Below are 14,030 nucleotides of genomic sequence, written 5' to 3'. Positions count from 1 at the left end.
GTATAACCCATCGATGATCATCCAACTTGAATTTTAGGAACGTCTTACCACCGGTCATGTCCTGTACCCGTCCGATATACAGTCTTGCCTTCATGTACTATTTGTGTAATGACAGTAGTAATGCTTTTTTTTTTCTTTCACGCGTTTTATCCACGATTATAACATCCAGTATGAACACTGTGACACCGTACACCGGGGGAACATGATAAGCCGAGCTCGAACTTGCTAACGCCAACACCATCTACACCCGACTGAGCCCAGCGACTCCTCATTGCATTGTTTATCAAATCTGCAACACATAAACCAGTATATGACTTCTTGAATGAAAACTTACATGCTCGTATTTCTGTCACGTCTGGTAATCAGGATATGTGACGAAATATCTTTTCCTTCTTGGAAGCATCTGATGTTACATCCCGTCCCTAAGAAGAGTGACCGTTGTAACCCGTAATTATCGTCCTGTTGCTTTGACAACTGCCATTTCCAAAATCTTTGAATCCCTCCTCAACTCTCATATCCTCAGACATGTTGAATCTCACAGGCTCCTCTCTGATCACCAGTAAGGCGAGATCCACTGGTTATATTATTTCCTATCTTAGTAATGTTTGGTTATCATCCCTGAAATATTTTTGGGAATCCTGTGTAGTTGCCCTTGACATATCCCAATCTTTTGACAGGATATGGCATCTGGGTCTCATCTCTAAGCTTCCTTATTTTGGCTTCCCTCTCTTTGCTTTGCTCCCTCATATCTAGCTTCCTATCATGCCGATCTGTCTTCGTGGTTGATAGATCGGCGTTCCCCTTTCTCCATCAACACTGGTGTCCTGCAAGGTTCCGTCTTGTCTCCTACAGTTTTTCTCCTTCTGGTCAACGATTTCTTTTCCTCTACAAATAACCAAATGCACTGCATTCCATCAAATTCTTCAGTTCTGCTCCTTCCTTCGATCTGCATCTCGTTTCGACACAGCTTCCTCGATAAACTCAGACTTGAACAGGATATCTGAATGTGGTTGACGAAATCTGGTGAAGTTTAATGCTTCCAAGACCCAGTTTCTGCCCATATCTCTATCAAAAATTCCTCAACTTTTCTCTCTCCTTTGTCAACTCTGTAATTCTACCTCTTGACTCATTGAACATACCTGTTATTGGTGCAGCATCCCACCTATCTTGGAAACCCCACAATACGGAAATACCTGAGTCTGCCTCTAAGGAATTTGGTCTCCTGTTTTCTTCCGAACAGTTGCTTCGTTTATACAAAAGACTGATCCGTCTTTACATGGAGTACTGCTCTCTCTTCTGGGATGATTTTAGCACTTTATCTTTACTTGACTGAGTTGAGTCGAAAGCGGTCCGACTTCTCTGCTCTCCCAGGTTAATTTCAGAACTAGACCCAACTGCCCTGTGAAGCAGTTGGTTCATTTTCCTTCTTCAATAGATATTACTATGGTTTTTGCTCCCAAGAGCCTAATGCCTGTGTGCCCCCCACCACTTGCCAGACCACACTACATTCGGCAAGCTGCTGCGTCACACGATTACTGTGCGGCCGTTAACAATTCCGGGGTGGGCCGTTTTGATAACTGTTTGTTTCCCTACACCTCGAAGCTTTGGAATTCTCTCCCGTCTTATGTCTTTCTCAGTAACTATGACCTGGTACTTTTTTAAGACAGGTTTTTCACTTCCTTCAGATTTCGTAAATGCTTTTTCCTTGTCTTTTCTTTTTCCCATTCATTAACCTCTGTATATTTCAATTAAGGCCCGGCCTTGATGTGGTAGTTTGTCCGTGACTGGAGCCTCCCACAAAAGAAAAAATTTGTACACACACACACACACACACACACACACACACACAGAGAGCTCACCATAATCTTAAGCTCTTACTAACTATCATTACCTCCCAGTTCTGTAATATCTGTAATACTTCAGTCGTGTATTTTCAACCGATTGGCTGTGTAGATCAAATAAACCATTATTATTATATTTACAGTGGCCCAAGACACGTACACATTTATCAACCAGCCCCTAAGGGAGGACAAACAGCTAGGGTGGTTGTGGGCCAACTGTCGCATACGGGCAAGCATGTGCGTGAATCCTGGTCAGACCACGTATACAGCCACCTATCTGTATAGCACGGGTCCGGAGGTGTACACGCGTGGGGCCCCATCTCTCGAACCTTCTTTACGATCATACAATTTTTGAAACTAGTTCATAGTTATTGTTTCTTCATTCATTCATTGTTCCATTCATCCACCAGTCTTATACTATAAAAGTACTTACATCCTTTCAACAAGTTTCTTGCTGAATTTCATGTCATGGTCTCTGGTTGTTCTGTGTTTATGTCTATACCATCAGCTATATTAGAATCAAGACCCTCCAGTATCTTATTCTTGTTTTCTCTTAAGTATTTCAGTGTGTGTGTGTGTGTGTGTGTGTGTGTGTGTGTGTGTGTGTGTGTGTGTGTGCATACCCAGTACATGTGGGTGAGGTGTGTGTGTGTGTGTGTGTGTGTTTGTGTGTGTACCCAGTACGTGTGTGTGTGTGTGTGTGTACCCAGTACGTGTGGGTGAGGTGGGTGGATGTGTGTGTGTGTGTTGCACGAGTCAGCTGGGGTTGGGTGTGTGTGAGGAGCGCGGCTCGTGTTGTTATTCAAATGTGGTGCGGGGAAATACGAGACGTCTGGCTGGAGGTTTCGGCGAGACGGCGGCCAACCCCTCCTCCACCCAGGCTGCTGCTGCTGCTGCCGTCTCGCTGGCCGACCACAGGCTTCCTCAGCCACACTGCTAACTCCTTTGAGCACAGGACGGTACGACCTCTTCGAACCCGACAGTACGACCCTTGATCAAGTACAGCGGTACAAAGCTTATTGACAGTCTGACCTTTGACTTTATCCCTAAGTGTCAGGTCAAAGGCCAAGCTCTTCCTACCCGGGAGGTCGCATCCTCCTGCTGTAAAAGCTCGTAAAAAGAAAATAGCAATCACTCGGCTAAGTGCTCACTCGTCGTGGCCAGGCAACAGCAGACCCGTGAGTACGTACTGTCAGTCGTGTTTATAATCCTGGTGACACCGGTGAGTGTGGACCCTGTACTGCTGGTGCAGCAGTGCCAGCTGCTGAGTCCTGGACTCACTCACGGCCTCCTGATGGAGGCGCTGAAGGTACATTGTAAATACACGTTGACGAGACCTGTGCACTGAGCCGCTTGCCGCAGACGCTAATTGCATCCACTTATGCTGCAGAAGGAACAAGGTTGAACACATCGCTGCCGCATCTTGGGCTACGGCAGGAACAAGCCACAGCACATCACCAACACTCAAGCCTCGGGGAGAAAAATCATTAGTGCATCACCACAGCTTAGGCTGCAGGAGAGACAAGCTTGAGCACATCACCATAACCTAAGCTGCAGAGAGAACAAGCTTGAGCACATCACCATAACCTAAGCTGCAGAGAGAACAAGCTTGAGCACATCACCATAACTTAAGCTGCAGAGAGAACAAGCTTGAGCACATCACCATAACTTAAGCTACTGGAAGAACAAGCTTGAGCACATCACCATAACTTAAGCTGCAGAGAGAACAAGCTTGAGCACATCACCATAACTTAAGCTACTGGAAGAACAAGCTTGAGCACATCACCATAACTTAAGCTGCAGAGAGAACAAGATTGAGCGCATCACTCCAGCTTAGGATAACAGGAGGAGCAAACAAGCTTGAGCTGGGTGTGCTTGTGGTGGTGGCGGCGCTCACAAGCATCGATTACTGGCATCCACATTTTCCCTCAAGTTTTCTTTACGTTCGGCAAGAATCGGATTTTCCTGACCGCCGTTTTTTATTACTCTCTACACTTTATTTCTCTTCCTTCCATTTTCTAAACTCGACCAACACCACGTGACCTACGATAACTGGACAGGGCATTTTGATCGTTTATAATCCGTATTGCGTGTTTGGTTAGTAAGGCCTGCATAGGTTATAATCCCGTAATGAATGCGTAAATCTGTATCGAGAAAAGCTTCGAGCGAATCTCATGTCTCTTGTTGTGGATGTATAGATGGAGGAGTGGAGGTCTCCAGCAGGAAGGGTGTTGGTGGTGGTGTTGCCGTGGTCCCCCGCGAACTGGAGATTTCTAGGAAGCCCGCGGAGGATAGGCCTGGGGGGCGCCATCCCCTTTAGGTTCTTAGTACCTTAAATTACCAACAGCTCCCGGAAGACGGTAACACCAAGCATAGCCAGCGCCGCCGTACATCATCACGTGACTCTCTCTCTCTCTCTCTCTCTCTCTCTCTCTCTCTCTCTCTCTCTCTCTCTCTCTCTCTAGGATTGGCTCTACTTTTATGTACCATCGGTGCACCCATCTCAAAGTGTAGTCCTTTCCTGGTTGGTCTTACATAAGCAACCATCTCCAGGGCCGGCCGCCTCCCTGCCAGTACCTGGGACGGGCCAAGGTGTGCTGTGCGGCGGGGATTGGTCGTCCGATTTGTGTAAATCCACCAATTAGACACCAGCTCAGGCCATTAAGAACTGCGCCTCCTGCAGATCACCCAATTCATCTGGTTATAAAGCCTTTATAGATATAAATAAACTTTTTATTTACGCTGTATTGAGCACAGCGGCTCTGCTTTCGAGGGCGACGGGACAAGAGATTAAAGGTATTAAACGCTAACCTTTGACCCCGATTTTTATGGGTCAGGTCAAAGGTCAGGCCATCATACCCAACGGTCGTACCGCTGCCGTGCTCACTGGGGTTTTAATGAAATGTCTTTGTGTCTTCAATGCCAGAGTGTGAGTGAGAACAGTGTGGTGGGATGAAGGCCTCACTGTGAGCGCCCGGTCGCTCCTTCTACTGTTGTTGTCATAACCTTATGTCTCTCAGTGACTTCCTACCGTTGCCTGGCCTCACTCCCTTTGAGCACGACGGTGCTGCCCTTGAGCGCGACGATGCTGCCCTTGAACACGACCTTTGGGTACGACGATACGACTCATGGGCGTGATGTTGGCTTAGCGATTAAACTTGCCGCGAAGAGTCGGGTCAGAGGTCAGTCGCTCATGACCATAGCTCGTGCCGTCGAGCTGGAGGGGTGAGGGCGATGTGTGTGTGTGTGGACTGTCCTCACACGGCAGGTCGTGTGCCTCAGTCATGACGTAGATAGAAAGAGGAGTGCGTGCATGTGTCATGAAGTTCGTGAAGTATAGGTGTTACATGCAGTAACTGGATGTGTCACATGGATGTTACTCCTCATCTGCCATGCTTTAAGTAGATGGTTGGGTGAGGGGATGGCTGGCTGTGGACGTGTATCATGTAGGATGATCTTGTGTTCGTCTAGTGCAATGAGAAGGGATTTCGCCGCTTAGTGAGGCAGTAAGTCGCTGGTGCCGATTCTCCGTTATAAGTGGGTGGTTGTGTTGCCGCCCACTGCGGTAAGCGGATGGATCTGGTCATGGGTTTAACGTAAGTGGATAATGCCCACGTGTTCCCACCATTACATGTGCATGTCTCCTGTATTTTCATGACATATTCCCATCTGTGGTGTTGTGTGAAATATGTACCGAGTGTTATGATGGATGTCCAGAATAACTTTTAACAGTGATTATTCCTCTTCAATTATAAAGTTTTCCAGGAGATTGACTTGGATTATATTCAGTAGCCTATCAGTGCTGTTTACTTATTTATTCTTTATTGGTGTATTACTGTATCTACTGGGTAGGCGTATAGCACTTTGTTCATAATGAAAGATCTGCTGGTAGATAAATCCTTGAGTGCTACAAAACGACCCTTGAGCGCGACGATACGATCCTTGAGCACGATGGTACGACACTTGAACAAGACTGTACGAACCTTGGGTATGGTAGCATGACCTTTGTCTTGACCCTCGAGGCTTAAGATAAAGGTCACACTACCACACGAGAGGCTCTGCCCGTCTTGCTCAAAGTTCGTAACGTCGCCCTGACAGGTCGAGTCGTCGTACTCAAGGGTTATACCATCGTGCTGAAGGGTTTTACCTCATTACTCCTGGGGTTGTTGACACGTCCGGCCTCCTAGCGGCATAAGGTTGCCTTGTTACTAAGACCAGCGTTCTCTCTCTCTCTCTCAGGTGTTCAACCTGTCGGGGCAGGGCGAGGTGAGCCACTTCCTACCGCGGGTCCTGGAGCTGGGCTGGCCCGACCAGCTGGCCCCGGCGCTCGAGAGGCTTTGCTCCATCTGTAAGGCGCTGGAGTCGTGGATCACCCAGAACTCGCAGCATGTGGCCGTCCTCCACTCCAGGTGAGTTGTCTCCACAGTGGCGGCGAGTACACGGTTCGTTCTGCTTGGAGGTACCCACTGGTAAGTCCTGGACTGAAACCAAAGGACACACACACACACACACACACACACACACACACACACACACACACACACACACACACACCTGTTATACCGAAAGACGTACGGGAGATGGTAGCGTAGTGTTTGAAGTTTTGGTAAGTACTAGTTGAAGCGCAGTCACTGAAGCCTTCATTTAGTGCCTAAACTGTTCACGCTTCTTCTCTCTCCATATACCTACGGGGACGCTAAGCAAAATCACTAGTTCACATTTGTACAGATGCCAAGGACTGTGGGTATGTGTCATTATCTCAAGACCTAATAACAAACTCCTAAGAATATAGAAGAAAAAAATTTGGATGGGTACCTCCAAGTTGACCTCCCAGTAATGTGTACATGTTTCTGTACAGTTGTTATTTTCGTACGTGTTTACCTACCTTTCTTACCTTCCTGGGTTGTATTTAGATGAGACGATCGAGCCTTAGGGGAAAAATCCTCACTCGATTTGAGTTCGAGAATTTGGAGATTCATTATAAAGGAGGGGAGGATTTCCATGGATCCCCCCACCTCTCTCTCTCTCTCTCTCTCTCTCTCTCTCTCTCTCTCTCTCTCTCTCTCTCTCTCTCTCTCTCTCTCTCTCCCTACGTGTGTAGTAGTATTTTTTCACCCCGCCCCCCATAGATCGTAAAAGTGTAACACTGATTATAAAATGCATGGAAATCAGACACTAGCTTTAAGTTAATAGTCTGTTTAGGCAGAACTTTTGGTTTTTGCTTGACCAACAAGTCTTCAAGATGTAGAGAAATACTTGCATAAGATTGGTGGATGAATGGATTATTGTAAACTGAAGAGGATGTTGTAACTGTGGACAGTACACACAAGTTTAAAAGGTTTTACGGTAGTAAAGTTCAAGAGGCGGGACCCGTAGAGTGTAAAACACTCTCTCTTTGCGGACAAATAGGTATCTACACACACTTGGTGTAGTGGTTACCGTTAACACTAACTCGTCAGCACGGGCCCCGTCCATGATCGGATCCACATAGGTTCCAATCCTACCCTTACGGTTGGTCGATAAACGGGTTCCTGGTTTAGGCTGAGGCATGTGTGTGTGTGTGTGTGTGTAGGAATAAAAACATGATATATGCATGGCTGAGACGGGGCAGCATTATTTTAAAACTCTTCCCTTAACACACAGATAACCACATACACAAACAGGAAGAGGAAAGAGTGAGGGGTAACCTGAGCACAACTTTAAGTTTTTAAACCAGACTGATGAATGAAGTAGGGTTTGGAAAACCCACAGGCCAGATCGTGAAGTTAAAAAACTTGTCATAAAATGATGTAATAAGCGCTTATAAGTGTGATGGATGAGTGGAATAAAGTAAATGAGGAAATGATACCTGTGGACAGCATACAGAAATAAAAAAAAATCGTATGATAGTACAGTACAGATAATTGATTACACACACACACACACACACACACACACACACTGGGGACCCACGAGTATAGAACTCCCCCCCATGCTGTACAAAAGGTTGATTATTACGTACCATAAATTTCATTCCATTCATCTGGCCGAAGTGCTTTGGTTACGTAGAGGATGTAGCAGAGACCCAGGATGCTGAAATATTCACTGTAGGCTGGAGGTGTGCACGAATGCCTTCGTGTCGGGTTCACGACAGGCTGGAAGTGTGCACGAATACCTTTGTATCGGGTTCACGACAGGCTGGAAGTGTGCACGAATACCTTCGTGTAGGGTTCACGACAGGCTGGAAGTGTCCACTGGAGCTTTCGTGTCAGGTTCCATCTTTCTTAGCCCATGGCAGGAGCCTGCAAGGCCCCAATGGCTCGGAATTCAGCTGACTGTGAGTCACGTACAACTTGCCAGAATCTAGTTTCCCTAGCGCAGGCTCTGACCCCGTGAATTTTGATACCAAGATTTTCAAGCTGGTCCGTGGCCAGCTTGAAAGCAAGTCCCGAGCTCCGCAATACAAACACATCCAAACAGAGTGAAAGGAGACCTCTCTGAGAATTTTATCCCCACTAACTTCTGAACAGTTTGTGTGGCATCTTTTATTTTCACAGGACACAAAGACCAAGTGTTTGTTGAGTAGTTTAATGACGTAGATGTAGTTTGTGTGACCGCGTAAAGTCATGTGATACGTAGACAGTGAGACATGAATGCCAAATGTTGGCTTTCCAGCACTGTGGCAGAGAAGGAAGGATGTTGTTCATACTGAGGAATTGGTGTGGACGTTAATGGACGGCTCATGGATGAGCATTACATTGTTTTGATATTGTGGTGCATGTGGTAGTTACCGTGATCAATATCTTTTACTCTTTGTAATAGTCACTACACTCGCATGTAGTAACCCAGCAGTTGCTAAACCATGAGAATATGTAGCACATCCGAGGAATATTGGAACTTCTCTTAAAAAATGTGAGGTCCATTCCCAAATACATTCCCTCTAGGAAAGATAAGCCCTCCTCACTAAGGTGGACACGAATACGAAGCAACACGGTGGCAGAAAACCTTTAAGTTAGTTACATTGTTTTGCAAACAGAGTTACACGAAAGAGATCTCTTAGTCTATATGACAGTTTCAACCTTATTTAGCTCCTCACAGAAGCAGTCACAAGAGAAAATGCAGTAAATACACGATGTGAGTTTCACAAATAATCCAGGATTCAGATTAGAAAAATTTTGGTTCACTTAAGAAACAGGTAAACAATGGAATGGAAACCGTAGCAAACGAAGGGGACAAGTCGACAACAAGGCCATAATGGGCTATAGTACTTCGGGCAGATATGAACGTATTTAGGAAATACATGATCATTAATGTTTGCCTATATCAAAACGGTTCGTATAAGCCAATATACTTTTTGCAGTTCAGTATATTTGTATACTCGTCAAACGTAACGTCACCATCTCCAGCCACACTGTACTAAGATGTTTAACGAGTTAAAGTAGACAGTTTTGTGTGTCACTGTACATCACATCACATCAGGTTCCACCACGGAAGAATATTTTGGTTTGGTTACGTGTATAGTGGGACGAAATAATGAACAATAGGCTGTACAGCGGACCTCCCTTCCGAGTGATAGAATATCATAAGAATAACTGGAAAGGTTGGCTCCACATGCACTCCTCCAGAAATGCTCGACACATATACTAGTAAGAACGAGATCCTAACTGGCAAGATCAACGTTGGCTCTATACAGTAGGAAACGAATGACGAATTGTAAATGGATTAACATTTAAAACGACTGTTTATGTGTTTCTCTCATATATATATATATATATATATATATATATATATATATATATATATATATATATATATATATTCTTTTTCAAACTATTCGCCATTTCTCGCATTAGCAAGGTAGCGTTAAGAACAGAGAACTAAGCCTTAGAGGGAATATCCTCACTTGGCTCCCTTCTCTGTTCCTTCTTTTGGAGAAAAAAAAGATAACCCAGAGGGAAGGATTTCCAGCCACGCGCTCCCTCCCCTTTAGTCGCCTTCAACAACACGCAGGGAATACGTGGGAAGTATTCTTTCTCCCCTATCCCCAGCGCTGGTGGCTGATTCATTTGAGAAACTGCAGAAGCTGGTGACTGAGTTTGGTAAAGTGTGTGAAAGAAGAAAGTTGAGAGTAAATGTGAATAAGAGCAAGGTTATTAGCTACAGTAGGGTTGAGGGTCAAGTCGATTGGAAGGTAAGTTTGAATAGAGAAAAACTGGAGGAAGTGAAGTGTTTTAGATATCTGGGAATGGATTTGGCAGCGGATGGAACCATGGAAGCGGAAGTGAATCATAGGGTGGGGGAGGGGGGGCGAAAATTCTGGGACCCTTGAAGAATGTGTGGAAGTCGAGAACATTATCTCGGAAAGCAAAAATGGGTATGTTTGAAGGAATAGTGGTTCCAACAATGTTGTATGGTTGCGAGGCGTGGGCTATGGATAGAGTTGTGTGGAGGAGGGTGGATGTGCTGGAAATGAGATGTTTGAGGACAATATGTGGTGTGAGGTGGTTTGATCGAGTAAGTACTAATAGGGTGAGAGAGATGTGTGGTAATAAAGAGAGTGTGGTTGAGAGAGAAGAAGAGGGTGTTCTGAAATGGTTTGGTCACATGGAGAGAATGAGTGAGGAAAGATTGACCAAGACGATATATGTGTCAGAGGTGGAGGGAACGAGGAGAAGTGGGAGACCAAATTGGAGGTGGAAAGATGGAGTGAAAAAGATTTTGAGTGATTGGGACCTGAACATGCAGGAGGGTGAAAGGCGTGCAAGGAATAGAGTGAATTGGATCGATGTGGTATACCGGGGTCGACGTGCTGTCAATAGATTGAACCAGGGCATGTGAAGCGTCTGGGGTAAACCATGGAAAGTTGTGTGGGGCCTGGATGTGGAAAGGGAGCTGTGGTTTCGGTGCAATTTTGCATGACAGCTAGAGACTGAGTGTGAACGAATGGGGCCTTTGTTGTCTTCCTAGCGCTACGTCGCGCACATGAAGGGGGGGAGGGGGTTGTTATTTCATGTGTGGCGGGGTGGTGATGGAAATGAATAAACGCAGACTATGAATTATGTACATGTGTATGTATGTATATGCGTGTATATATATATATATATATATATATATATATATATATATATATATATATATATATGTATATATATTATTAGACCGGCTACTTTATTCAAGACGTACCGAATTCAGTCTAATTTTTCTCCGTCTCCGACTCCTGTCATACCACTGGTCGAGAGCGAAAACTGAGCCAGACATTTTATTAGTTGCTCTGATATTACCTTCTGGGATACGAATTTTTTTTTCCTCTTTTATTTTTTATGTATTTCATTTTCTTTGTATTTTATGCATGATTTACCTTCCATGACATTTGTCTGGTTTGGGGTCTTGGCTACCCTCACACCTTATCGTTCCCATCACCCACTGTCGTCTGCTGCGTATCCCTTCTGCACTCCCTTTGTTTTAACTATCTCCCCCAACGTATCATTAATTCCCTTCATTTATTACATCTCCCCTGAGTGTTCATTCTTCCCTATCCCCATTACAGTGTCTGTCGCCCCTTGCCTTATTTCCACACTCCTTAGCTTGTCCTAACCCCTTAGCTTCTCAGTTCTGTACACAGTCTTGTATCATCATCATCATCCTTCACTCAACCTGGGCTTTCAGGACCACTCCTCTCTCTTCAGGGTCTCGGATTATGGCTTCAGAGTGCAAGTTCCTTCCTTCTTCAATTCTCTGGTGTCATCCTTAATCGTCACGTTCTCAGGTTTTATGTTTCATCTTCAGTTCTCAAGTTCCATCTCTACTCAAGTTCTCTGCGTCTGTATTCTGTCCTGAGTTCTCAAGTTCCACCTATACTTCTCAAGTTCTCAGGCTTTATCCACCTCCTCAGTTCCCAAGTTCCGTCCTTCCTCCTCCTCATGCACTGGGGATCTAATCCTATGCTCTTTCGTTGCTCCACAGTTCAGGTTGTATCCGTATTCCTTAACTCAAGCCCCCAGGCTTGTTTCTAGACATTAATCATAACTCCTAAAAGTCTGGGAGTATGTCTCCATTCTCTAGTTTTTCATGTTTTATGCCTGCTTCTGAGAGCCCCAGACTCTGCTACAAGTTCACAAAGTTCTCTTCTTACTACCCGTCGTCTGTGTCTCTCCCGAACTTCTCAGATTCACTACAGACACACTTAAGTTCTCGGATTCCCTACTCACTCTTCCCAAAACCAGGATCACTCCTCACTCTTCTGGTCCCGAGGTTGTAGTGATCTGAAGATGTCAGCCAGTTTGCTTCTTAGATGTTCAGGTCCCCCTCTCAGCAAGTAGATTTTTTTCTATCTAATCCTTTTACTCTCTCTCTCTCTCTCTCTCTCTCTCTCTCTCTCTCTCTCTCTCTCTCTCTCTCTCTCTCTCTCTCTCTCTCTCTCTCTCTCTCTCTCTCTCTCTCTCTCTCTCTCTCTCAGCCTTTCCATTACCTCCGTGTAGCCCATGTATATTTGTTTACCTAGCAAAGACGTTTCTCGTCAGTTACAGCATTTGCTTTTTCCATCTTTCTCTTTCGCTCCTTATTCGTCTCCTGCATAGCACTAACTTTGGTCTTTATTGCGAATGTATTAAACATTAACGGTGGGTCACTTTTGTCATATCTTCTACATTTTTCTAGTGTGTCTTTTAGTGTTTTTTTCCTATCTCATTTCCTTGGTTTTTCCACCTTTGGTAATATAGGTTTAATGTTCTACCTTGGTATGCACCCGGGGAACGTCGGCCAACAGTCTGCGCTGTATTTGATGTTACCTCATTTCAAGTGTCATGAGGTATACCATCCCTCCTGCCGCAGGTCTGAGCTTCACCTCGAACACCTCATAAACCTCCTCATTCATATCGTTTAAATCGCTTTGGGCGCGCTCTTCGCCTTTGCTAGACCAACTGTGAAATTACCTTATTGGATTACAATTTTTTTCAGGATATGTTTTTTACCAGGGTTTTATATTTAGGTCAAACGTGCCACTCAAACATTTACACACACACACACACACACACACACGTACCTGCCAGGAGTCAGGCCCTCATAGATTCGAATTCTGGGAACGGCAGTCGGCATACAGTAGTCAACATAGGAGTCCATCCTCCCCACGGAGCTGATCGATGAATTGGTACCTGGCTTAGACTGGGGTGTGCGGGTGTGTATACACACATAGGAGTAAAGACATGATACGTACATACAAGGTTAAGAGACGGGACAACATAAGTGTAAAACTTCTCGAACATGCGATGATTATCAAGTGGAAATAACGTGCAAGAAACCTGTGTGAGAGAGGCTTGTCGTCTGAGATCCGCATTGAGAGAATTGTAAAGGCGACTACCTTTGCTGGCAAATATTAGAATCACGTTTTAAAAAAAAATGGATAAGGAAATATTTAGCAAACTTCACATTACTGTATATTAGGCGATTCTACAATATGCTTCTTACGCAAGGTCATTGAACTAAAAGAAGGACAGAGAAGGTCCAGAAGAGAGCAACAAACATGGTAGCAGAACCGAGAAACCTGGGCTACAGAGAGGTCAGAGACCACAAATTTGCCCACCATGGAAGAGGGAAAACTATTGGTAGCCCTGATCACTGCCTTTGAGTTTCGAAACCAGTCTAATGTAGACAATCAACATTTCATCAAAAGATGTAGAGATAGAACAATAAGAGAATATGACATGAAAGTATGAGACCAGAAAAATATTAAGAATTTCTTTTATAGTATGAAAGTAATGATTGAGTGGAGAAAGATAAGCGAATGCTAGCATCAGTGAAAAGTTTCGAAAGTTGTACGATGGAGAATTTTCAAGAGACGATCCCACGAGTGTAAACTCCCTCCCCCACGGTATGGACAAGTAATTACACACATACGCTGACACAAAATCTAAGGAACCTTTCTTGTTATCCTTGGAATGGGGTTAGTGAAAAAAAAAAAAAGAGGGTATAAGTGTGCCCCGAAAAGAAATTAGGTTTGGAAATAAATGATGGTGGGCTACAACCGTAGAGTACAGTACTTGTATGAAAGTAAACATCTTTGGAGTTGCTTCTTAGTATCTGTCTCGAAGAGCAAAACCTTAGTATTATATAAGCGGCCGCATTCTTCTCGAGTTGGCTGCTGTATAGCAAAGATTTGAAAGCAGCAACTTCATTGTGGACGGTTCACATGTCTTGTTACTCCAGGGTAGAGAA

General features: G+C 44.7%; 1 protein-coding gene across 24 annotated transcripts in view; it reads left to right on the top strand.

Annotated features, from left to right (window-relative positions):
* by (focal adhesion protein tensin) overlaps positions 1 to 14,030 on the top strand; it is a 1,595,780-nt gene that overhangs the window by 1,165,116 nt on the left and 416,634 nt on the right. For all 24 annotated transcript variants that reach the window (XM_071662733.1, XM_071662731.1, XM_071662715.1 and 21 more), the window contains one exon: positions 6,081 to 6,250. In XM_071662733.1, coding sequence (XP_071518834.1) covers positions 6,081 to 6,250 — 170 coding nt within the window. The remainder of the gene's footprint in view (positions 1 to 6,080; positions 6,251 to 14,030) is intronic.

This window comes from Panulirus ornatus, chromosome 6, assembly GCF_036320965.1.
Source record: "Panulirus ornatus isolate Po-2019 chromosome 6, ASM3632096v1, whole genome shotgun sequence".
NCBI lineage: Eukaryota > Metazoa > Arthropoda > Malacostraca > Decapoda > Palinuridae > Panulirus > Panulirus ornatus.
Note: the sequence above shows the minus strand (reverse complement) of the source record. Positions and strands in the feature narration are given on the sequence as shown.